Source organism: Suncus etruscus, chromosome 7 (genome assembly GCF_024139225.1).
Source record: "Suncus etruscus isolate mSunEtr1 chromosome 7, mSunEtr1.pri.cur, whole genome shotgun sequence".
NCBI lineage: Eukaryota > Metazoa > Chordata > Mammalia > Eulipotyphla > Soricidae > Suncus > Suncus etruscus.
Window position 1 is genome coordinate 120,176,102 of NC_064854.1, and position 24,862 is coordinate 120,200,963.

The 24,862-nt window shown below is 51.0% G+C and overlaps 1 protein-coding gene across 2 annotated transcripts in view; it reads right to left on the minus strand.

Moving 5' to 3' along the window:
• The window catches only part of CCDC12 (coiled-coil domain containing 12), a 55,563-nt gene that overhangs the window by 10,816 nt on the left and 19,885 nt on the right, over positions 1–24,862 (minus strand). The window contains exon 2 of one of the 2 annotated variants that reach the window (XM_049777421.1): positions 7,555–7,622. In XM_049777421.1, the coding sequence (XP_049633378.1) occupies positions 7,555–7,622 (68 nt within the window). Of the gene's footprint in view, positions 1–7,554; positions 7,626–24,862 lie in introns of both variants that reach the window. The other variant, XM_049777420.1, reaches the window with a different exon arrangement.

A 24,862-nucleotide genomic window follows, 5' to 3' on the forward strand; every position in this document is an offset into this window, starting at 1 on the left:
TCTCTCTGGTCCCTCCAGGAGTAATTTCTAAGCACAGAGCCAGGAGTACCCCTGAGTAATGTCAAATGTGCCACACACACACACACACACACACACACACACACACACACACACACACACACACACACACAAAACAATCAGAGAAGGCAAAGTCCTGGCACTCTCAAAAAAAAAAAGTTTAGGGGGCCGGAGAGATAGCATGGAGGTAAGGCGTTTGCCTTTCATGCAGAAGGTCATCGGTTCGAATCCCATATGGTCCCCCGTGCCTGCCAGGAGCAATTTCTGAGCATGGAGCCAGGAATAACCCCTGAGCACTGCCGGGTGTGACCCAAAAACCACAAAAAAAAAAAAAAAAAAAAAGTTTAGCAATGAGCAATTTTTGGAACATTTTTTGAAAAATGAGATTTTTCCAGAAGTATATTTTCCTAGAGATGGCTGTGATACAATATATGGAAAGGCTCCACACATGATAACTCATACAAATGTAATCAAAAGCTAGAACCTAGGTACTTCAAGTAAGACACAAACTGAAAAAAAGAAAAAAGGGCAGAGGCTTACAATCTCTGGGCTACATCCCAGAAACCCACTAGCCCGGAACTGAGCAGGCTATCTGCATCTGGGGCCCAGTTGAGTCCTAATTCCTCCAGTAAGTTGCCCTGAGCTGTCCGGGAGAGCTCTCCTCTTCTCACCACCCACCTGCCTGCCCCTCAGGGTCCAGACAAGCCTTCTCGGTGGGACTGCAGGAAGGCAGAGCAGGTAGGGGCCACCTTAGAAACCTGCTGGCATAGGCCAGGAATGGCCAATTCCCGTGGAGACACTCAGGGCTGCACAATCTGGAGCAGATGCTGGCAGAAGTTGCTACATCTCTGCTCCCTCAAATGGAAGATAGGACCAGTCACTGGCCCCGTGGGAAACCCGATTCCTCCTGGCAACCTGGCATCCCCAGAGCAGGGAGGATGGATTCTTGAGAGCATGACGTGCAAGCACCAGGGAGGACACACCCAGGCACACTGCCACTGAACCCTCTACAGGGAGGCAACTGGCCTGCTGGTGACCAGAGCACGCTGGTTCCTCACTCCTTTCTTTCACTTCCTCTGTCCATCTCCCCCACTAACAGGCCAATTGGCCCTGTGAGTAGAGAGGCACAGGAGCTGTTCCTGCCTCAGTCAAGTCCAGAAGCCACAACCAGCCCCCCCATGCCCACACCCCTGGTCCTGGAGGAGAGTGATGTCACTCAGGAAGTGTGGGCTGTGCCCACTGGTGAAGGGGAACGTCTCCACATGGGACTGATGTCATGGAGCACGCCCTGGCAGACACCACCTGGGAGGGCAGAAAGGGGAGTACTTGTCAGCTTTCGGGGCTTGGGTGCTGGTGCTAGAATACACCTGAGCTAGGGTGGGTCTCTGTACACTGAAGAACCTGTTTCCATCCCAGAAGATGAAGCAAGTGGCTGGTCTTACTGCAGTCTGTACTGTCCACCCCAGGGTGAACATCTATCCCTGCTTCGTGCCAACTGGGTACAGAGCTGAGCGCCAAGTGGGCAGGAGATGGCGATCATGAGAGCAGAGGGCTTGCTTATTCTAGCACTAAACAAAGCAAGGCTCCCCTGACCGTCCTCGAGTGTGTGCCCGCATCCTCGTCTCCTCCCACCTGGCACGGCGGTCCAACAACCAGCCACACCCTGTCTTAGCCAAGCTTTTGCTGGTGCTATCAGCCAGCGGGAAGTGACTATGAGCATAAAAATAACAGCAGCAGCTGACATAAACGCCCCTTTCTGGGGTCAGCCTCCTGGGCTACCAGCATCCATCTGCTCTAGATGGGAAGCAAGGAGCTATGCGAGCTGTGAATCCTGATGGCCCCTCACAGGAGAAGCAGGGCTGTGTATGAGCTGGTCTTCCCCACAGGAGGAACTTGTTCTAGAAGTATGGACTAGAATTTATCTTGGAGAGTCATAAAAATGTTAACATGGAATTCTGATTGAGGGGTTCCATGAGATTCCCAAGTTACAGTCAATGTTTTCATTGCTATGACCAGGCTAATTCTAAAATTTGCAAGAAAAGTCAAAAGATCTAGAAGTCAGGGCCAGAGTGATGGCGTTTGCCTTGCACGTGGCTGACCCAGGACGGACCTCGGTTCCATCCCTGATGTCCCTTGTGGTCCCAGAGCCAGGAGCGATTTCTGAGCATATGGCCAGGAGTAAGCCCTGAGCATCACAGGGTGGGGTCCAAAACCCCCCCCCCACACACACACACACAAGATCTAGAAGTCAAGATTTTGAAGAGCGGGCCGGGCGGTGGCGCAAGAGGTAAGGTGCCTGCCTTGCCTGCGCTAGCCTTGGACGAACCGAGGTTCGATCCCCCGGCGTCCCATATGGTCCCCCAAGCCAGGAGCAACTTCTGAGCGCATAGCCAGGAGTAACCCCTGAGCGTTACCAGGTGTGGCCCAAAAACCAAAAAAAAAAGATTTTGAAGAGGGCCTCATGGCAGGCAGACGTCAGGAGCATGGGGCAGGAGCGATAGCAGTGGGTAAGGCATTTATTTGCCTTGCACGTGACTGACCCAGATTCAATCCCTGACATCCCATATGGTCCCTCAAGCCTGCCAGGAATAATTTCTGAGCGCAGGGCCAGGAGTAACCTGAGTGTCACTGGGTATGGCCCAAAAACCAAAAAAAAAAAAAAAAAGTGCAGGAGTATGGCTGGGAAGAATGTGGGGGTGAGAGGTGAGGTCCTGGGACACTCACCCGCCTTTGCCCCTGCTGGATATTCCTACTTCCTCAGTCATAAGTCCCAAGCCCCACAGTAATTTGCCAGACAACTTAATTTGTTTTCTCTGGAGCTCAGTGAAGGAGGTGCCAACACTTCCCTGACCTTCACTTCTGGGTCAATATGTCTATCCATGCTCATGGTTTACTCATCTGCAGCATGTCTGGCAAGTTAGTGTGTCCAGTTCTATCTGCGGCCTTTTAACTCTCTCAAAGGGTCTTCCTTCTGCCCCCAAAGCTGTGGCTATGGCATTTGTCCCACTCTGCAGGAAAGCCAGGTTTTAACTTTCCTTCCTTGTTTCAGTTGGAAACACCCAGGTGGGGCTCCCTGGGATCAAGTGACCAGCCCAGGATGGGTCAGAGTGGTAGCTCCTGGCCCCTGTATGTGTGTGTATATGGAGGGGGGCCTTCCAAACTCTGGAGCCTCTCCATTCTGCTGAATTCAACACTGCTACTCAATAGCTTCAACATTTATTTCCTATTAGGTTCTGCCCAAGGTGAAAGAGCACGTTGACATCCAGTGCCATGCATGGCACATGGCCCGTGTCTGTGCAGTGTCTACAAGGTCCCCACAGAACCTCCCTTCATGTCCTGGGAACCGCCCGGGGCAGTCTAGCAAGGTCCCCCAATCCACAGTTCCATCACTCACAACTTCATACTCACGCTCTGGTTTATACCCAGGGCCTCAACAGGCATCCTTCCGAGAAGACCTTGGTCTGTCTGCCTCGGCCATAGGCAGCCACAGAAACACACACAACAACACACACCCAGATATACATACATACACCAACTGAAATACAAACATCCTGAGACACACTCAGACATACTAACACAAACATCTCCTAACACAAACACACCTTGACACAGAAACACAGACACACACAACCCAACTAACAACTGTGACAGATACCCCCAACATCCAATACAGATACACATTATATACCCCCAAACACACATGTCCCAACATATACCCCAACACACACACATACCCTGACAAACTAACAGACACAAATACACCTTTCTCCCTCTTCTGGGAATCCAGCACCCCAGAGCTTCCCTGCTGCCTTCAAGTAGGTGTTGTTCCCACCTCCCTGGAGCTGAGGAGGTGGCTAAGGCTGTGCCTGGTCTTATGCCACCTTGTTCCAAGCCATGGAGGAAAGGACACGGCTGCCTGCTGCTCCTTCCAGACAGCCCAGGCCCAAGCTTGGGCTACGTCCACAGAGTCTGGCCCCAAAGCTCTTCCCTGCTCTGCTGAATACCCCAGAGCCTGGACTCTAAGCCTGTTGAAGCCAGCGAAGCCACCCTGAGGGGCTCCAGAGGCAAACACAACTCCCATCTGAGTGTGAAGGACAGGAAAGGTGAGGCAGCAGGCCAGGAGGCTCAGAGAAGCTGAGGGGCACCAGCTCCCACCAGACCCACCCCAGATCAGAAATCAAGTTCCTAATTACCGAGCCAGACCCGTCCCTCGACATTCCACAGCCAGGAGAAGCAGGGCAGCATGAGCTGAGCTCCACTTGCTGCTTATGGGCTGCAGGGAACTCAGAACAGAGCCTTGCACTTGGCCAGTTCTGCAGGCCGAACACAGCACTTCCGAGAAGACTCAGCACAGCACCTCAGAGGGGGTTCATTACAGCGCTTCAGAGAGGGTTCAGCATAGCACCTCAGCGAGGATTTAGTACCGTGCCTGAGAGAGGACTCAGCACAGTACCTCAGAGGGAGATTCAGCACAGCAGCTCAGAGGACTCAGCATCACACTTCAAAGAGATTTAGAACAGTGGGGTATTAGAGGAGATTCAACACAGTGCCTCAGAGAGGATTCAGCACAGCACCTCCAAGGTGATTCAGTACAGCATTACATAGGGACTCAGCGTAGCTCCTCAGAGGGATTTAACATGGCACTTCAGAGAAGACTCAGCACAGCACTTCAGAGGGAGCTCCTTGCTCCACCACAAAGTCCTATTGAAACTTAGTGGCTTCACCACTAAACCTGGGCAGCACTGTACCGTCAGGCTTTAATGGTGACCCTCACCACAATGCTGAGTCCCAGGAAAGTCTGTCTCTCTCACAACCCTGCTTCCCTGAATTCCTCCTTCCCATGAGCCCCTCACCCTGTCATCCTAGCAGGCACCAGTCTAGTACCTACATTCACACCCCAGCTGAGACACTGGTAAAGGCAGGATTGCCAGTGCCATGGGTCCTAGGTTACACCTGGCCGTGCTTAGGGGTGACTCTTGGCTTTGCACTCACTCCTGGTGGGGCTCAGTAGACCATGTGAAACATCAGATATTGACCTGGGGATGGCCGTGTATGAAATAAATGTCCTCCCTGCTGTATTGTTGCGCTAACCCACTCCAGGGTTTCATCTTTTGCTTCTGACCTTTTCACTTCTTTATGCAAAACTTTTATGTGACCCTGGGCACATATAAACTATTTACGGAGAATAAATCATAAAGAAATTCCTGTCAAGTTGGTATATGTGGAGTAAATACCATATTTATTCTTGTACGTGCATCAAAACGCGGTATAAATGTCCCTGATTTTTCTCCACTCAGCACCAAGTTTGAGACTCAAAAGAATCGTCACTGTTCAGGTCTTACACTCTCTAAGCTATTTGTACCCACCACCAGTGTCTCTTTCCTTTCTCATCAACAAGGGTCAGAGCAGAGACCTTCCAGAAATGGAGACAGCGCTCAAGCCGAGAACTGAGAATTGAAGAGCCAACAAGAAAAACCAGGGGTACCTCAGAGTCACTTCAGAGGGTTCCCAGCAGATCCCAACACAGGGGAGAGAGATCCGCACTGCCTGTGTCATTGCTAAGCACAAGAGAAGGGACAGGCCTGGTGGGCCGCTGGGAGGACCAGTATGCACATTTCAGTTAGCCATCAGTCCCAGGCTGGAGAACGAGTGACAAAATGAGTACTTGTTTTTCATCCAGAAGCCTGAGTGTGATCCCCAGCACTGTATGTGTGTGTCCCCCACCCCCCCCCCCAGAGCATTGCTAGGAGAGCCTCCTGAGCATAGGACAGACTCGAGATTAGCTCCTGGGCATGATGGGTGTGGCCCAAATCCCCACCTCCAAAGACCCACACATTATCAAGTAGCTTACATATGTGACTGTGTACAGATTTGAAAGATATTATCTTGCTTGGTATCTCCTCAGGAGAAGGAGGCAGAGGCCAGGGGGCCTGTGAGGCTCCACTCACATTGCTCAAGGCAAAACAACAGGACCCTGTGGCATGCTGCTGTGAGCCCACCCAGTCCCCCACCCCAGCAGCACCCTTCAGCATGGAGATATGCACGCAGCAACAGAGCAGGAGTTTGCACGGGCCAGGCCCCAAGCCTGAAGGAACCCACTCAGGGAGAAGACAGGTCAGCCTCCACCCTAGCTGAACCTCTCAGTTACTCTGGGACAGGGCGGCCACTGAGAAAGTAGTGGGAGGGCATGAAAGCCTGTCACGACGTGGGGTTCATACAAGAAGGCCCTCCTCCCAGCTCACATGGAGCAGCTTCAAGCTCTTCTGCAATGACACCCACTGGTTCGGGAAGATATTTTTTGTTTTATTTTTTGTTGTTTTTTGGGTCATACCCGGCGATGCTCAGGGGTTACTCTAGGCTCTGTGCTCAGAAGTCGCTCCTAGCAGGTTCTGGGGACCATATGGGATTCTGGGATCAAACCCGGGTCTGTCCCAGGTTGACCTTATGCAAGGCAAATGCCCTACAGCTATGCTATCACTTTGGCCCCTGGAAAGATGTTTCTTTTTTTCTTTTTTTTTTTTTTTTTTTTTTTTGGTTTTTGGTTTTTGGGCCACACCCAGCGGTGCTCAGGGGTTACTCCTGGCTGTCTGCTCAGAAATAGCTCCTGGCAGGCACGGGGGACCATATGGGACACCGGTATTGGAACCAACCACCTTTGGTCCTAGATCAGCTGTTTGCAAGGCAAACGCTGCTGTGCTATCTCTCTGGGCCCGGAAAGATGTTTCTTAACCCCGTTTCTTGGTTTTTGGGCCACACCCAGTGACACTCAGGGGCTACTCCTGGCTATGCACTCAGAACTCTCTCCTGGCTTGGGAGATCATATGGATGTCAGGGGATTGAACAGCGGTCCATCCTAGGTTATCGCGTTCAAGGCAGATGCCCTATCACTTGCGCCACCGCTCCAGCCCTTTAACCTATTTTTTTTTATACCAAGCAGCACCCGAAGCTCTGTAGAAATTCCAGCTCAGGGAAACAGGGGGAGGCCTGTAACCTCAGGGAAAAGGATAGTCTAAGCAGCTGCAAGGTCTGGAGAAGATAACAGGGTTGGGCAGAAAGATGCATACATGAACAAAGATACGTATGACAGAAGTTGTAAAGAGGAAGCAGGGCAGAAAGGGCAGCAGGAGGGTGAGCAGAGTCCATATGAAGCTTGAGCAGTAAAGGAAAAGAGGAGGTAAAAAGGATTCCAGGTGCTTTTCCAAAGTGAAAAGGCGAGTAAGGGAACCCGAGAACAGGACAGGAATAGATGATGCTCCAGGGCAGCCTAACACCCAGACATGGTTGGGCCTGATCTGGCCAGGGCTGGGGAAGGAAAGGGCTAAGAGCTGAAGGGTGAGAAGGAAAATACTGGTGGCCAAAGGAGCCAATTGAGCGGGAGCACAGGGCAGGTTCTGAGATGGGACTGTAAGGGGCATACAAGTAGGTCCCCACTGGTGGGGAGGCCTGCTGGGGAGGAAGGACCTCAGGAGAGATTCAGCAGGCTGGGTTGGGAGGACACGGGAACCAGCAGGAGTGGAGGGACAGTGGGTTACCTACCGGTGTTTCTCTCCTCCCTCTTCTCCTTCTCTCAGCTCCTTGGTCTTTGGCTCACCCTCTTCCTTCTCCTGCTGAGAAAGGGAAAAGGCCCGCTCAGACAAAGACTTCCACAGAGGCACTCATTCCAAGTTCTTTTTTTTTTTTTTTGGTTTTTGGTTTTTTGGCCATACCCAGTGATGCTCAGGAGTTACTCCTGGCTATGCATTCAGAAATTGCTCCTGGCTCAGAGGACCATATGGGATGCCGGTATTGAACTGAGGTCATCCTGGGTCAGCAGTGTGCAAGGCAAATGGCCTGCTGCTGTGCTATCACACTAGAACCCTCACTCCAATTCTTTTTTTTTTTGGGGGGGGCACACCCTGTGACACTCAGGGGTTATTACTGGCTATGCACTCAGAAATCGCTCCTGGCTTGGGGGACCATATGGGACTCAGGGGGAATGAACTGCGGTCCGTCCTAGGCTAGCGCAGGCAAGGCAGACGCCTTATACCTTGCACCACCACACCAGCCTCTCACTCCAATTCTTGCCGCCAACATAGCCAGCTACTCTGGCAGTGACGCGTGTGGAATCCTACACCCCAAGGAGGGCAAAGCCTGCTTCAACCGACGGTGCAGTGCAGAACCTCCTTCCTCACCAACCCTATAGAATCCGAGACACACGGCCCGCTCTGAAGGTCTTCTGAGAGAAAATCTGCAGGATGGCTTTGTGGGTCTGGGTGAAGCCACTCAGTGAGCTGGGGGAGACAGGACACCAGCTCCCAGAACAGGACAAAAGTTCAGGCCTTCTAATCCTGAGCTTGCAGGCTGGAGCCTCCAGAAACAACCATGGGGTCAGCCTTAGCAGCAGCAGCATCTGGCTCATAACAAAACATATTCAGTGCCGGGAGCCGGGGGGAGCTATTGCAGGTGCAAGCAGAGGGTGCCTGGCACTGACTCCAGGGTTCCTATCCACACGTCCACACTCCTTTCTAAGCCTAGAGAAGTCAAGTTCATCTCAACCTTGACACAGTGCATGCAGTCTTCCGAGGGACCTGGCCACTTTACTTCCGCCTGCAGCAGACAACATGCCCCAGAGTTTTCTCCATAACAGTCTCTGTGCTGCAAACAGATGGGCACCTGGGCTGTGCTCACGTGTGGGTACCACCAGGTCCCACCACACCTTCAAGGGGGAGCAGCTCCAAGACAAGACCCTGCCGACACCTCAGTGCAGAGCAGCCCTCTGGCGGGTGTCCGCCTGTGTGTCTTCATTGGCGGTGACCTGCCTGTGACTGCTGCTGACACATTTCTGAGTTCCTGCCAGCGGGAAGCGGCTGTGATGAGGAGCAGAATGAGCTGGAGCTGGAGATATGTAAGTAGAGGAGGGACTTGCAGTTCCCCTCCCAGAAATGCCTCTCTGAGACCGGCGTTGATGTGTGAGTCATGACAGTATTCATCAAAGAGACCTGAGAATGGCCAGACCCTGCCCTTGCCTGGTCTCCCCCATCCCGACCCCTGAAAGGAGGGAACAAAAACAAGCTTTTTGTTTGTTTGTTTGTGGGTCACACCTGGTGATATTCAGGGGTTACCCCTAGCTCGGCACTCAGGAATTACTCTTAGGGGGATACTGGCACATGCAAAAGCAAGTATCCTCCCCTATGTACTATCTCTCCGGGCTGGAAAGGCTTTTGTAACTCTCACTACTTTCCCCTGCTCTTAGCCCAGGGCAACCCCATTTCCCCAAGGATGAGGCAGCAGGAAAGCAACCTGGTTCTGTTGGGGAACTGGGGGCAGCATAATTCCTGCTGAGGGATGATGGGCTGGGATCAGGAGAGGGGAAGGAAGGACATTCTTGGAGGAGAGCATAGCCTTAGAAGATGCAGGTTAGGGGCCGGAGAGATAGCATGGAGGCAAGGCATTTGCCTTTCATGCAGAAGGTCATCAGTTCAAATTCCGGCATCCCATATGGTCCCCCATGCCTGCCAGGAGCAATTTCTGAGCATGGAGCCAGGAAGAACCCTGAGCACTGCCTGGTGTGACCAAAAACCACAAAAAGAAAAAGTTTAACAGAAGATGCAGGTTAGATGATGACACATGGCTGAACAGGGCAAGGCATATCGGGACCATGGGAACCCTGCCCACTGTTCTTAGCACGGTGTACAAGAGGGGCAGCAGGGGAACTGCTGGAGAAATGTCCCTAAGCCTCTGCTTTAATAGTTGGGCAAGAGGCCCCGGGGAAGAGACACACCTGCAAGGTGATGACCAGACCAAAGGGGAAGGGAGAGTCAAGTATAAACATTTTATTTCTTTTTTTGTTTTGTTTTGGGGCTACACCCGGTAGTACTCAGGGATTACTCCTGACTGCGTTCAGAATCATTCCTTGGCAGACTCAGGGGATCCTATAGGATACCAGGGATTGAACCAGGGTCAGCTGTGTGAAAGACAAACATTGTGCTGTATCACTTCAGCCCCTAAACACTATTTCTTGTATTGTTGGGATAAAATTCAGAACCTCATACTTAAAAGACAAGTGTACTGCCATGAAGCTACATTCCTGGTACCCAAATACCTGCCCATCCCATTTCTCTTTTCTTTTTTTATAGGGGCTTCTCTCTGCAACATTCAGTCTGGTAGTAAACCTGGCAATCTGGTGTTCAGAAGCCACATCCAGTGATGCTGGGTGGGATTGAACTAAGGGCCTTCTACATGCTCAGCGTCTGCTCTACCACTTGAGCTATCTATCTCCCAGCCCCCAGAATTATAAATAAACTCGTCCGCTAGACCAATGCCAAAGGGGATCAAACCCAGGCCTCAACCATGCAAAGAAAATGATCTATAAACATCAAGCACAAATTCTTTCTTTTTTGGGGGGAGGGTCACTCCTACTCCTGGGTCTGTGCTCAGAAATTGCTGCTGGCAGGATGCCGAGGATTGAACCTGGATCAGCTGTATGCAACTCCAATGCCCTGACCCTCTATGCCCTAAGCACAAACTCTTTTTTTTTTTTAGTTTTTGGGTCACACCCGGCAGTGCTCAGGGGTTACTCCTGGCTGTCTGCTCAGAAATAGCTCCTGGCAGGCACGGGGGACCATATGGGACACCGGGATTCGAACCAACCACCTTTGGTCCTGGATCGGCTGCTTGCAAGGCAAACGCCGCTGTGCTATCTCTCCGGGCCCACAAACTCTTAATGGAGGAAAGTTCAGTTCTCTAGGCTGCTGAGCAAGAGTAGGGCCTCCCACAGTTGCAAGTGTGGCACTAACCCTTCCCTCATAAATGCCAATTAAGCCGACGGCCAAGACCTGGCCCTTCACACCAAAAGCTCCATCCTCACTGCTTCCCAGTTGCCATCATCCTCACGCTCTTGGCGGTAAGGTCAGTTTCCCTCACAGCCCCACAAAAAAGCCTCTTCCCTGGGTCAGAGCCATAACACAGCAGGAGTAGATAGGGTTGTTGACTTGCACATGGCCGATCCAGGTTTGATCCCCAGCACCTCATAGGGTCCCCTGAGCCTGCCTGGAGTGATTTCTGAGTGCAGAACCAGGAGTAACCACTGAGCACTGCTGGGTGTGACACCCTCCCACCCCCACAAAAAACCCTCTTCCCATGGGTGGGGATGGGGCCTGTGGTAGAGGATGATGAGGTGCAGGAGTCAGTCCTTTGCTAAGGTCCTGCCCCTTCTCAGCCCTCGAGCAAGGGCACTTAGAGGCCACTGGCACCACCCCTCCTGGGTCCCAGAGACTCTCAAGGGCCTTGCAAAGACCAAGTTATTCATTAATAAGTGGGAAAACAACCCTCAGCATAAAGGCGCACAAGCGGGAGGGCGAGGTGCAGCTGGAGAAGTGTAGGAGGGACTCCAGCCAGCCGGAGGAGAAGGGAGATCCGACTAGATTGGCAGAGTGAAGGGGGACCCCCACCAGCCTGGAACACTGTGCAGGGAGCAGGGCACAAACAGGCCATGTCAGTGGGACAGAGTCGGCTCAGGAGAGGGGAAAGAACTCTGGGGAAGAAGCGCTGCCTATTTCCCTCATGGCCTACAGACATCCCACCCTCAACCCCTTTACAGACCACTCAGGAGCACTCACAGCTAACAGGCAGGACCATGGCCCTTCCAGTCCCTAATTCCCCCTCCAGGGAGGGGGATCACTGGGTATAGCTGTCATGGGGAGGAAAAGATAGGCCCATGGTCTCAGTCTCTGTCACTGGATCAAGGCTCTCTGGGCCCAGCCCCCTGCATTCTTGCCCTGTCTCAAGAGGTGCTTAGCTTCTGAATGCAGCTCGACTCACTCCAGCTGCCTCCCTGGGATACCTTTCACAGCCCCCCACACCCACCCCTAGTCTAGGCCATGAGCGTGCAGGAGGAAGGGGCTTTGAGGAAGACTCAGGAGGTCCCAAAAGTAGCTCTGTCCCAAATACAGTCTGACTCTTTCACAAAGTTCAAAACCCTTTTGCCAAGAACAAGACGGGTACAAAAAATGAAAGTAGGGCTATATGAGATGAAATTATTTCCTCCTCAATTGTTAGGTTACACCTTATTTTACCCTAAACAAAGTTCATCCCTGGTTCCTTTGTATATTTGTTTACAGCTTGGATTTACCCCAAAACAGATTGTCTTACTTGTAAATCTGAGTGGGTCTGGCTCAGGATAGCCTGAGCTATCTGTCCTTACTGCCTCCCACCCCCAGGGGTGGTCTCTGAATTCAATAAAACCAACAGTTCTGGCAGGCAGCTGGCTCTCCATAAGGGGTAGAAGACTGCCAGACTACACATGTTTCACCCTCAGCCTGGTTTGGGTTATTTCATGCATGATCCTGGTTCAGACTTGTTCACCTGGGGTTGGAGGTATACGTAAAATCACATGGGGTGATTTTAAACTCAATCACCTGTTAAGACCTCAGCAAAGCTGTCTTGATTCTGTGTAAAGTTACAGGGCTTTTGAAGTTTTGGGAGGAAGGGAGGGCCATCTCCTAAGTAGTACTCATGGTACCTAGTGGTCTCCAGAGGGATTTTCGGCTAATTGGGCTGACAGTTCAATGTCAGGACCTAAGAATATAGTGCTATTCACAGTCTGTGGTGCTGGTGTTTGCAGACCTCCAGGGGTCCACCCAGTGGTGATTGGGGCTCTCCAAGGCCATACTTGGTAATGTTCAGGGGACTGTAGGATGATGATGTTAGGGACAAAACTGGGGCTGGCTGGATACAAGGCATGTCCCTTAACCCCTGCCCCTGTTTTGTGTCTTCTTCTTTTTTTTGTTTTGTGCTTTCTTGAAACAATCTTATTGATATTTGTCTTTCAAATAATATACATTCACCTAAGTTACTGAATTTAGCAGCATAAAGCTGCTTATGCTATTGTCTTATCACCCTTTCACTCTGGACTGCTGGCATTCTCTATTCACTGACATGGACAGTTTGTATCTTTTCTCCATTAGAAGTTCATCAACTTCAGAGCTTAGTGGGTTGTTTTTTGTTTGTTTGTTTTAGTTATATATTTTTTTTGGTTAGTGGGTTTTTTAATTGTTTTTTGTTTTTGTTTTTGTTTTTTTTTTTGGTTTTTGGGTCACACCCGGCAGTGCCCAGGGGTTACTCCTGGCTGTCTGCTCAGAAATAGCTCCTGGCAGGCATGGGGGACCATATGAGACACCGGGATTCGAACCAACCACCTTTGGTCCTGGATAGGCTGCTTGCAAGGCAAACGCCGCTGTGCTATCTCTCCGGGCCCTGGATTGTTTATTAAGGACCCAAATCAGGTCTCCAACATAGTAGGCATGTACTCTACCACTCTCACTCTGTTCTCTCCTGGCCCCAGGATTTGGGGTTCTAATGATCTGTTTGGGGCAGGAGAGATATTACACCAGGTAGGGCGCTTGCTTTGTATGTGATTAACACAGGTTCAACCTGAGGTATCCAAAGTGGTCTTCTGAGCCATCCCAGAAGTGATCCCTGAATGCAGAGCCAAGAGAACCCCCTGAGCACCATTGGGAATTCCCCCTCAAAAAAATTTAAAGTGGGGTCAAAAAAAAAAGAAATGTGACTCTGCAGCAGGTGGTAAGGGAGGTTTTTCAGGTGCTTTCCAACTAGGGAAAGGATATGGGGCAGGTGCTGTTCAGGAAGGGGGGGCCTTAAACTGAATCCCAAGCAGTAGGGGGTTTACTGAATGGCCAAAGCAGGCAGAAGATTCCTGTGAGTGGGGGTTGTCTGACAGATGTGAGGGTGCAGGGAGCCTTGTATGGTTGGCCTGGGGAGTGGAGGCAGGGGACAGGCAGGACAGTGGCAGGAGGGCCAGCACCCTCAAAGGGTGGGGAGGAGAGCCATGGAAGATGGGGAGAGCAGAGCAGGTGCTCCACACCCTGCTGGACTAGCCCAACCTGTGTCTACCCATGCATGTATGTTGGGGAAAGTGTTCAGAGTAACTGTCATGTCAGGAACTGCCGTGGAGGAAAGGGAGGCCAAAAGGCAGCTGCACTGGAGCAGGTACACTGGGAAGGGGGACCAGCACTTACTCTCCCTCCTCCCAGGAAGAGTGGCTCCCTAGGCCCTCCTCCCCAGAAGGAAAGAGGCAGGCAGGGAAGAGTGAGCAGAGACAGAGTTCTATTCCCCACTCCTCCTGCTTCGAGACAATTACTGAAACAGCTGAAGGCCCAGTAGGCACTCAGGGGTACAAGCACCCCATGGACCCAGCCCTCTGTTGAACAATCAAGAGAACAAAGTCCCAAACCCTTGCCCAAAAGGGCCCAGTCTGAGCCTTTCTGGTTCTAACAGGGGCCCAGGGAAGTTGGGGTAGAGTCATAGAGGGATGAGCAGAAGCCTGTAGGTTGTGGGGGGAGGAATAGGTGGTTCGGAAGTGGCCTAATGTTGAAGGCAGCAAACCTGCAGGTTCCATCTGCAGATTGAGGGCAGCCTTGCTGGGTGGAGGGACTTCCTGTCAGGCGTGGCTGAACTCCAAGGGCACTGGGGGGGGGGGGTAGGGCAGGGAGAGGGAGGGAGAGAGAGGACAGCCTCACCCTGAAGATGCAGAGATAAACTCTGGGCTGAACAGAACCACGCCTCAACGCCCAAGTCAGGAGACTGCAGCGGGGTTGGTGGGTCGGTCTCCAGCCTTCTGGGCAGCAGCAATTCCAGAGCTGCCTGCTGTACCCCTCACGCTAAGGCCCTGGCATTAGATTTGCTGCCACACCCCGACCCCAAAGCCCACTGTCTGACCACTGGAAGTGAGTTCTTTGAGGACTCATAATCATCTATACCAATACAGTGGGCAGGCACAGCACAAGGCCAAGGGACATGAGGATTAGGGGTTAGGACTGGAAACCACTGGCAACCAGGCTCCCTACCTCCCTGGTGTGTGACCTTGGGCAAGCACCGTTTCTTCATCTTTAAATACAAGGACCATTAGACTGACATCAGGCACTGTTGGAACTGAATGAAAAGGGCCAGGAGGAAGTGAGAGCCCACAACTCCTGGAGGGCAAGGAGCAGGGCTGGGGCAAAGCAATACAGCCTGCGTCTAGGGAAGACGAGAAAAGCTCTCACTTTATCATCTGCACCTGGTCTCAACACTAAGGAGCAGACATCGAGGTTTATAAAGTCTGCTGAGCAAAGACATCAGATGTGTCAGACAATCTGTGCAGCCAGGGCCGGGGCCGAGAGATCTGATTCCCGACTCTGCTTTTCGGCAGGAATCACAGCAGGAATCACGGAGAGCTCAGCAAGGAGAGTGGGTAAACATGCAGGCAGCTGGGTTAGCTGAGTGCAGGCATTCCCCCACAGGCTTGTGAGACAGAGAGAAGCAAGTGTGGGGGCTGGAGACCAGGAGAAGAGAAAGCAAGCCAGAGATAAGGACTGAAGATAAGGGCAGGAACTAGGGCAGTGACAGGGGGACAGAACAAGGGGGTGCCTGAAAGCTGTGGGGCACAGGGAGGAGTCAGAGATAGCTGAGGTTGTGACAGTGACTCACTGGGAGAATGAAGGCGCCTCTGACAAAAGAGGTGGCAGCGAGGAGGGGACAAAGAGAGAGGCTGTGGCTGGGGTAGAGGCCTGGTGCCCAGGGTCTGATGGAGGCCCCTGCAGACAAGGCCAGGGGACCAGTGCCGCTCAAGGTGCCCTCAGTAAATAGAAAAGAAGTTCACTCAGAAGAGCCAGGTTGGTCCCACCAGTACTGACAACTCAGGCGAGGTGCCAAAGGGGCTGGGCCTGAGCCAAACTTGGCTCCATTCCTGCTAGAGGGCAACTGGGAAACCAGGAGATATTCCCTGAGGCCATTTTATTAGTCAAGGAACAGTGGCCAGCTTCCATGTGAGAGGCCTGAATGAGGGTGTGGGTGTGGGTGATGAGGAAAAGCAGAATGCAGGCGCCTGGGTTCCAGGGCCGGGTGGAGTTCTACACAGAATTCAAATCAACGGCCACACACACAAGCTGCTAGGAAAAGGCATGTTTCCTGGGGAAGACACCAGAGTTTTTCAGATTCCCAAGGGGAAAGAGGCCCCAAGGAGAAAAGGCGAGGAACTGGCAGCACTAGGAGGATGGGGTATTTCCAGGGGGCACGTGAAGGATCGGGGTACTCCCCACAGGCAGGTCGGTCTGTTGGGCATCTTGAAGACTGAATAGGAGCAGGTACCCCAGGAACATGCCCCTGCCTTAGGGTCACATCAGGCGGGGAGCCTGGCCCAGTTTGCTGCTCTACACACACACACACACACACACACACACACACACACACACACACACAGCACACATACACACACACAGGGTCACATCAGGCGGGGAGCCTGGCCCAGTTTGCTGCTCTGCACACACACACACACACACACACACACACACACACACACACACACACACACACACACACACACACACACACACAGCCAGTCGAGTTCTGGTAACCACAAGAGAATTCACAGGTAGGACCAGAAACTTGGGTCCAGGCTTGGAACAAAAGGCCCCTTGCAATCAGACCAGCAACCAGGCTGACAGCTTTTCAGTGGGATCTTGTACTCCTGTTTTTGTTTTTTGTTTTTTGTTTTGGGTGGGGGGGATTTGGGTCACACCTGGCAGCACTCAGGGGTTACTCCTGGCTCTACACTCAGAAATCGCTCCTGGCAGGTTCGGGGAACCATATGGGATGCTGGGATTCGAACCACCATCCTTCTGCATGCAAGGCAAACACCCTAGCTCCATGCTATCTCTCCAGTCCCCTGTACTCACTTCTTAAAGGGCTGGACTCAGGCTCTATATGCAGAAGCCCCAGGATACATCAAAGGCCATATGGCCCCACATCAACCTCAAGAAGCAAATAAGGAGCCAGAAGCATGCAGCCAGAGCAGATGACCCCACCTCAGCATCACATCGCAGGGGCTGCGGCCTCTCCCTGGTGTTTAAAATTTAGAGACAAGACCCACAGATAAGAGTCATTTCCAAGCCAGAAAATGGGATCCCAGGAAAGACTCACTGGGAGATAAAAGAGTGACAGGGAGAGGTGTTTTGAGCAGTTTCTCATAAAAGGGAGAGCTGAAATTATGAGATGAGTCTGACCTGCCAGCTTTTAGTCAAGCCAGTTGCTCATGCCAGAGCAATCACTAAAGCCGCAACTGCAGGCACAGCCAGGCCGGGTACACAACAGGGAGCATAGCTGCCACCGATCACCACAAGGACCTCAGGCTCCCCCTCCCCACACATGACCAGGACAGCACTTTCCCCATTTTCCTTCATTTTGTTCTCATACTGAATCAATAGCAAAGTGATTTAAAACAAACAGGTGCAGAAGAGCCTGGCTGACTGTGGCTCAAGATCTTGACTGAACCTAGGCTCTGACCTTCATCTGGCCAATGGGCAAGCAGGGAACTGGAGCTGGCCTTCAGGCTGCAGGAAGCGCAGCCAATATCTAAGGACCTTTCTCAACTCAAAACAAACAAAAGCCCCCAGCTCTGCTGGGGAAGGGGCTGGGTGACTGAGACCTGCACAACTCCATTCTGGGGCCAGCATCGAAACCCACAAACAGGCAGCTGGCTGAGAGCACCCACACCAGACCAGCCCTCTTTCTTCCCCAGTCAGAGGGCATTTCAGTTAAGGATTGACTGACTGTGAAGGGAGGGGGCCACCTCCGCCACTATTTCCCTTTTTGTGCTTTGCACCACGGAGCAGAACCACAGCCAGGAGGACTTCCTCCACCGTAAGCTCAAGGCTGGAGGAAGGCAGTGGACCATGAAGGCAAGCACCAAAGTCCACCGGGGTTCAGGAGCCTCTTGCCTGGTTGGGGACAGCTTCAAAAGACACTTGGGGGTGGGCCTGAAAATCCTGCCAGCAGGCCTGGGAGCTGAGCTGGTCAACGGTGGAGGACAAAAGAGCTCCCAACATTTCTGAGCCTGAGGACACGCAGTGGCTGACCATCTCCAGATCTATACACAGGCTCCCCTCTGCAAAACATTGGCTTGTAATGGCACAGAGCCCAGGAAGGAGGGCTCATTTCTCATCACCCTTGGGGTAATTTTTTTCTGATATTTATTATAACAGTGATTTACCAAACTATTCATAGTACAGTCATTTCAGACATTAAATCCCAATCCTACCACTGGTGTGACCTTCCTGTCACCTTCCCTTCACCCTCTCTCCTACCTGTCACCATAGCCTTCCTCTAGGCAAGCACAAACAAATTGACTTCCCATTGCTTGTTATAATACAAAAGCAAGAGGAACCATGAAAACCTAGCTCAACAAGGATCCATTTGAAATGATTCTACCTCTCCATGGCATCACCAAAGTCAGTGTCTCAGGATTTACTGGGCTGTTGTTGATGCTAGCTGAGCCTTCTGTATTACTCTTTAGGCTCACTGAGCTTGGTACCGATTACTGTGTGACTTTCCTATCAGACTTCCTGTGATACTAGTGGGCTGACAGGACTATAAATTACCGAGGTGCTACACAGCTATGTGAGGCTACATGGTCAAGGGCTTACAGATCTAAAACAAATTTACCACCTTGGTGGAAATAACAAGCAAAGGGGTTGGAACCCTCAGTCAGTGGACCCTAAAACGATGCCACTGTTTCTACCACATGCAGCCTGGGGACAGAGACCTGTACACACAAATGCTGGGCAGCCCCAAAGCAGTTTCCTAAGAGCCTGTTAAGAGGACGTCACACATCACACCACTGACTCACTCCAAGCCTGTGAGCCACAGACATGAAGTGAAGAGTTCCCACTCACCACCCCCACCTAGACAGTTTGAAAACTTGATTGTCTTAAGAGACGTCACCAATGGTGCACTACACTAACAGCAGCACCCAAGTCCATGGGTTCTGATTCTCCCCAAAGGACAGGTGTGATCGTCTCTGATAAAACTTTCAGCCAACTCCCAAATCCATGTGCCGGTCCGGCTGCTTCTCTTGACTATTTAAGGCGTAACCGAAGGGAGCTCCAGGGCAGGGGCATTGGAGGCAGACAGGTAACTTCAGTCACAGCCCAAGTGTTCATGAACTCCTAAGTGGATGGGGAAAGCTGAGGAGCGGATGATTAAGAGCTGAGTGGAAGAAACCTGAGCTCACCCACCAGGAAGGCAGGAAGTGGGGTTGCGCTGCCCTGGGAGGGAAGTGTGAACAGGGCAACAGAGTGAGCAGGGAGTGCTGGTGTTATGAGAAGGAATGGGGTGCTGAGCTGCATGGGTACCATGCACCCAGGAAGAGGGGTCCAGAGGTGTGTGGATACCCAAGGCGCATGGTTTAACAGGAGAAGCCTAGCACGAGGAGGGCCGGACAGGCCACAGTTTTCATCCCACAATCACCAAGAAGTATTCGACGAAAGTTTAAACCAAGGAGGGAGATAGCAACAATATATAAAGCACTTCAGAAAAGATCAGGAAAGAAAGAACAAGGGTCATTAGTTGAGTTCAGTAAAAAAATAAGCTGGATATGGATCAAAATGCCCACATCTTCTTATGCCCAGGAAGGATTAGGGCAGGCTCATCTCCCTGGAAGGACAGCCCTGTACTAGGCCAGCAGGGCAGCCCTGAATCTCTGGGTCTTGAGACACAGGCCCCCCCACCCCCACCCAAGACTTCTCCAGGATCGGGTGTTACCCCTCATGCAAACAAATTTGTTCAGAACAAATTAAAACATGACTCATGACTTACAGCTGAAAAGAAGATGAGGCAGCTTTTAAAACCAAGTTCTCTGCTTTCTGCACTCCAGCCGGAGAAGGATGGCCACATCTATGCACTCACTGGTCTAAGAGCCATATGAGGGAAGTAAGGCAGCCAGATATTTAGGGCAGCAAAGGCCAAGGCTACCATCTGGTACAGGATGAGCTGGACAGGTAGGTCCCTTAGCCTGGGGAAGGGGCAAGAAATCGAACCTACCAAATCAGAAACTCCCAGAGTAGGACCTGAGAAAACAAGAATCTGCCCATACCCAAGCCACCACTCTCAAGACCCATGAGTCTGATACATTCCAAAAAAGGGGCTCGTTCAGGACAGAAAGTAACCTCTATGAAGCTACAAATGCAGCTTAAGGGGAAACTGTGCTTCTGGACAGTGCACTGGACAGTAATCACACAGAGGACCACATGGGATCCAGGGAAAGTATGCAAAAGGAGAAGGGCAGAGTTGGGCAGGGTTTAGGCTGACTAATCGACCATGTCAGTTGGAGCTGAGAACACGGTGACCAGAACTGAGTTCCCATGTTACTCTAGGGGATTTCCCATATTTGAACCCTTTCCTCAGTCATGAAGGTTACACCTTGAACTTTGGTAAAAAGAAGAGGCAGGTGTATGGGGGCTAGAGCGATAGAACAGCAGTAGGGCATTTGCCTTGCATTGGGACCCAGGATGGACCTTGGTTCAATTCTTGTCCTATATGGTTCCCTGAGCCTGCCTGGAGTAACCTTTGAGTGTGGTTACCAGAGTAACTCTGGTGTGGCCCAAAAAACAAAAACAAAAAAAAACAAAAAACAAAAAAAAAAAAAAGAAGAAGAAGAAGAGCAGGTGTACTGTAGCAACTAACATGCAGCACATTCCTTGCCTTCCTTCCTAGCCTTGAGGACAGAGGGATGATAGGGAACAAAATGGCAGCAGACTTCTCTCTGATGCTAACTGCACAAGTCTGAACTCACCACAGCCAGCAGCAGCGGCAATGGTGCTAACTACAGTGTCTGTAGTATGTAGGCAGCCACAGTTTCATCCACTGCCATTTTTTTTTCCTTTGAAACTTTCCATCTGTGGACTTCCAAAGTTGGCTCTCCTTTTGAGGGGTAGAAATGCTGGTACTATTTCCAATGGTGCATGGGGGACTCTGTAGTGCTGGAGCTTGGTTCCGGGACTACATGCAAAGCATGTAGCACCAGCGCTTTAAGTCATCTCTTAGCTCCAAGCTCTCCTTTCTAACACAAAATAGCCAAAATAGAATTGTTGCTTGCAATGCAATGCGCTGGCTACACATAAATATCTGTAGCAATAATCTCACGACAAATCATGGTGGGTCCTTAACAAAAAATGTCTAGATTTAGCTCAACTACTCTGTTTAACTTCTCTGAGAAAAACAAGCAACCCAATCAATATCTGACCAACAGAGGCTGGAGAGATAGAACATTGGTAAGGCAAATGCCTTGCATGCAGCCAACTGGGACTGACCCAGGTTCTATTTCCAGGATCCCATATGGTCCCCCGAGCCTGCCAGGGGCAATTTCTGAGCACAAAGCCAGAAATAACCTGAGCACCGGTGGGTATGCACCCCCCCAAAAAAAATGAACTAAACATTATCTAAGGGCCTGTTTGTGTCCTTTTACTTAGGAGTCACCATTTCTAATAAGCTATGTTCTTATTAGATCATAACCATTTTTATTTATTTTATTTGTTTTGGGGATGCATCTGGTGATACTCAGTGCTTACCTACACTCAGAGATCACTTCCAGTGGGGAAACATGGGATGTTGGGGTAGGATAGTACAACAGGTCGGCTGGGTGCAAGGCAAGCATCCTATCTGCTGTACTATCGCTTCAACACCTTGGATCACAATACTCAAAGAGATTCAACTTGGCTCAGGGTTCATAGCTCCTTGGGTCTGCATGAAGACCCTGGGAACTAAGCTGGGTAAAGATTCTGATTCCCACTCTGGGGACACTTGGGTATAGGGTGGAGAGTGTTCTGTGGACCTGGACCCAGCACTACAACCCCTACCCCTTACAAAAGCCATTTGTGAAACAAGTAAGTCAAGGCACTCATCTGGCTTGGAGGAGGGGGGGGGTCGATTTCCCTAACCCCCCCCAACAGGGTGGAGTGTAGACTATACAGGATCCCAGTATTAGGTCCTGACCTGAAAAAGCCAATTCTCTACAAGTCACTTGCCAGGCAAAGCAGAGGTTTACAAAGCAACAAATTGTACTTGAGCTCCTGGAGACTAGAAGCTATTTTAACCTCGGATCAGCTGCTTCTCGGGGAGTGTCACAATCTGAGAAGTCAAAGTAAGAGAGTGTTGTCTCCTCTCTGGTGTGATCTACAAGTGATAAAATCCTAATTAAAAACAAATTTAAACTACAAGTCAGAACTGGCACATTTATTTGTGGGGGGAAATAGTGCTTTAACAAGGTCTTTGCATCCTCACCTACACATATTTCCTTTAGAGATGAAGCATCTGGTTTTTTTTTTAACCATATTCTCAGCTGAAACTCTTGCACACAAGGAAGCAACCCGCCCCCCCATGTACTACAACAGGTGCCCTGGATACAGGCAAGTGCTTCATTGTCTCAAAGCTGCCCCTACTGCAACAGCAAGGGGCCTGATGCCTTACACAACAGTGCCTGGGTCATGTCAGTGTGGCCCGGGGTCAGAGAGTCATCCAGCAGCCAGGGGTAATGCCATTCACACCCACATCAATGCAAGGCCCTCTGAGTCCCACTGTGAGAAGGGTCAGGAAACAGTGCCTGCAGGCTCCTCTCTCCCCTCCGTTCACATAGCAGGCCTTTCAGTGTCCGCACACATACAGTCTGCCTGTGAGAGGAGAGATCAGAGGAGCAGATCTGGGTAGACACCAAGCCCGCATGTACAGGGAACTTGGAATTGGACAGAGAAGGGAGCCTTCCACAAATGTCCCTCACAATCCCCCCCCCACAACTCTACGCTCCTCTAGGTGCCCACACTCCACCCCTCCTGCCCTCCTAGAGTTTCTCTATCAGGCCAGGATAAGGCTCAGAGCTTCCACAGCCTGGGACCCAGAGTTCAAATGGGGACATGGCAGAGAACATGCACACTGGATCCTAAAGTTCCTTCTTCTATGCAGACAGCCTTGTGCAAGTGTCAAGCCCACCACCCCCTGAAGAGCACCCGCTCTAGGGCCCTAATGTTGACACCCCTCTGTACTGGACAGTAAACCGGTGCTCTATTATGGCTGATGGATCCTGGGCTCTGCTTCACTGACCATAATCCCTGACCCACCTGGGGGCCTGGCGCACAGTGGCCCCAACACAGGAAGGGTAATGACACCCACTGTGGATGACTGATGGGCTCCGCCGTCACTCAGTGGCCTCCCCTGGCTCCACACGCAGAGCCTGCACTCACCCCATTCCCTGAGCAAATAGAAGCCTCCTGCTCCACAGACAAGCAGGCAGGACAGGGAAGTTCTACTCTCATCAGATGACTTCCTCACCCAGGTACCAAACACAGAGCTTCTCCTTTAGGATTCACCCTACAGAAAATCTGTGGTTCCTGTGCCCTGAGCACAGTGTGGAGGAGACCAGAGGGACAGTGCCCTTGGAAGGACACAGAGGTCCTACTCCAGCCATCAGTATCTTCTCCTGACAGAGCAGCTCCTCAGTGTCCTGAATCAAAATAGCCCTGGAGTGTGGATCTCACTCCCCCTGGGGTGCCGTTACCTCAGCAACTGCTTTTCCTCTTAGAATTCTTTCAAGTGCGGAGCTGTTGCTTCCCTCCAAAACAAACCCCAAAGCCAGGGCACTGGGGACTAAGGGAAGGACTCTTTAGAAATAAGGACCAGAACAACTCAGGCCCACCAAGCTGGAGGGGAGAGGGAGGGAGGGAGGGAGGGGGGAGGGAGGGAGCGAGAGCCCGGAGAGATAGCACAGCAGCGTTTGCCTTGCAAGCAGCCGAACCAGGACCAAAGGTGGTCGGTTTGAATCCCCGTGTCCCATATGGTCCCCCGTGCCTGCCAGGAGCTATTTCTGAGCAGACAGCCAGGAGTAACCCCTGAGCACCGCCGGGTGTGACCCAAAAACCAAAAAAAAATAAAAGAGAGAGAGCGAGAGATTGTGTGCACATACGTAATATGTAGGACAAGGGTACAGAGTTTAGGGGTTCCTGAAGAAGACTACCTGGAATACTAAGGTGTGTGTATGGAGGGAAAGAGTAAGGAGATATGGGAGATTTCATATGTGGGGGAATGAACTATATGGGTGTATGAATCATCAAAACTTTGTGTAACTCGGCCCCTTCTTTTCCTCCAAAATATGTGAAGGACTCTAGGGCTGTTAAGTGGAGACCAGTTGCACTAGCATTCTGGGGGGTAAAGGAGAGAGATATGGGATGCATACTGGGAACAGGGGCGGAAGGAGGACAGCACTGGTGGTGGGAATGCCCCTCATTCATTGTCACTATGTACCATACATGATAAATGAAAGATGTGTAATGCACTTTGGTCACAATAAAAATTTAAAAAGAAAAACAAAAAGAAAAAGCTCAGTAGCAAGTATATTTGTGAAAATTATTCTATCTCCACTAAAGTCATTGATATAATAACAGAAGGTTTAGTAAGCTTTTTTTTTTAAAGATAAGAGATTAAAAAATACAATAAAAAGGTATGTGTGTGGCAGTTGTTGTTTGCATAGGCACAGCAAAATATGGAAGAAACAGAAAGGAAAAACCTTTAGCCTAAAAGCAGAGAGACCTTACTCATGAAGTGTTCTGGCATAAGATCAACTCCAAGCATACAAGGCCAGGAGCAATTTCTGAGTGCAGACCCAGGAATAACCTTTGAGCACCGCTGGGTGTGACTCAAAAGCCAAAAAAATAAAATAAAATAAAAGCCAAGGCTTTGAAGGCTGTGATCACCTCCCCTGGGGAAAACTGTCATGCTGACTTGCTAGGCTCTGATTAGGTCAAAGTAGAACATTGTCCGTTTTTTGGTTTTTTTTTTTTTTGTTTGGGGGGGGTTGTTTGTTTGTTTTGGTTTTTGGATCATACCTGGTGGCGTTCAGGGATTACTCCTGGCTCTGTGCTCAGAAGTCGATCCTGGCAGGCTCAGAGGACCATATGGGATGCCGGGATTTGAACCGAAATCCATCCTATGTTGGCCATGTACAAGACAATGCCTTACCACTGTGCTATAGCGCTGGCCCCACGTT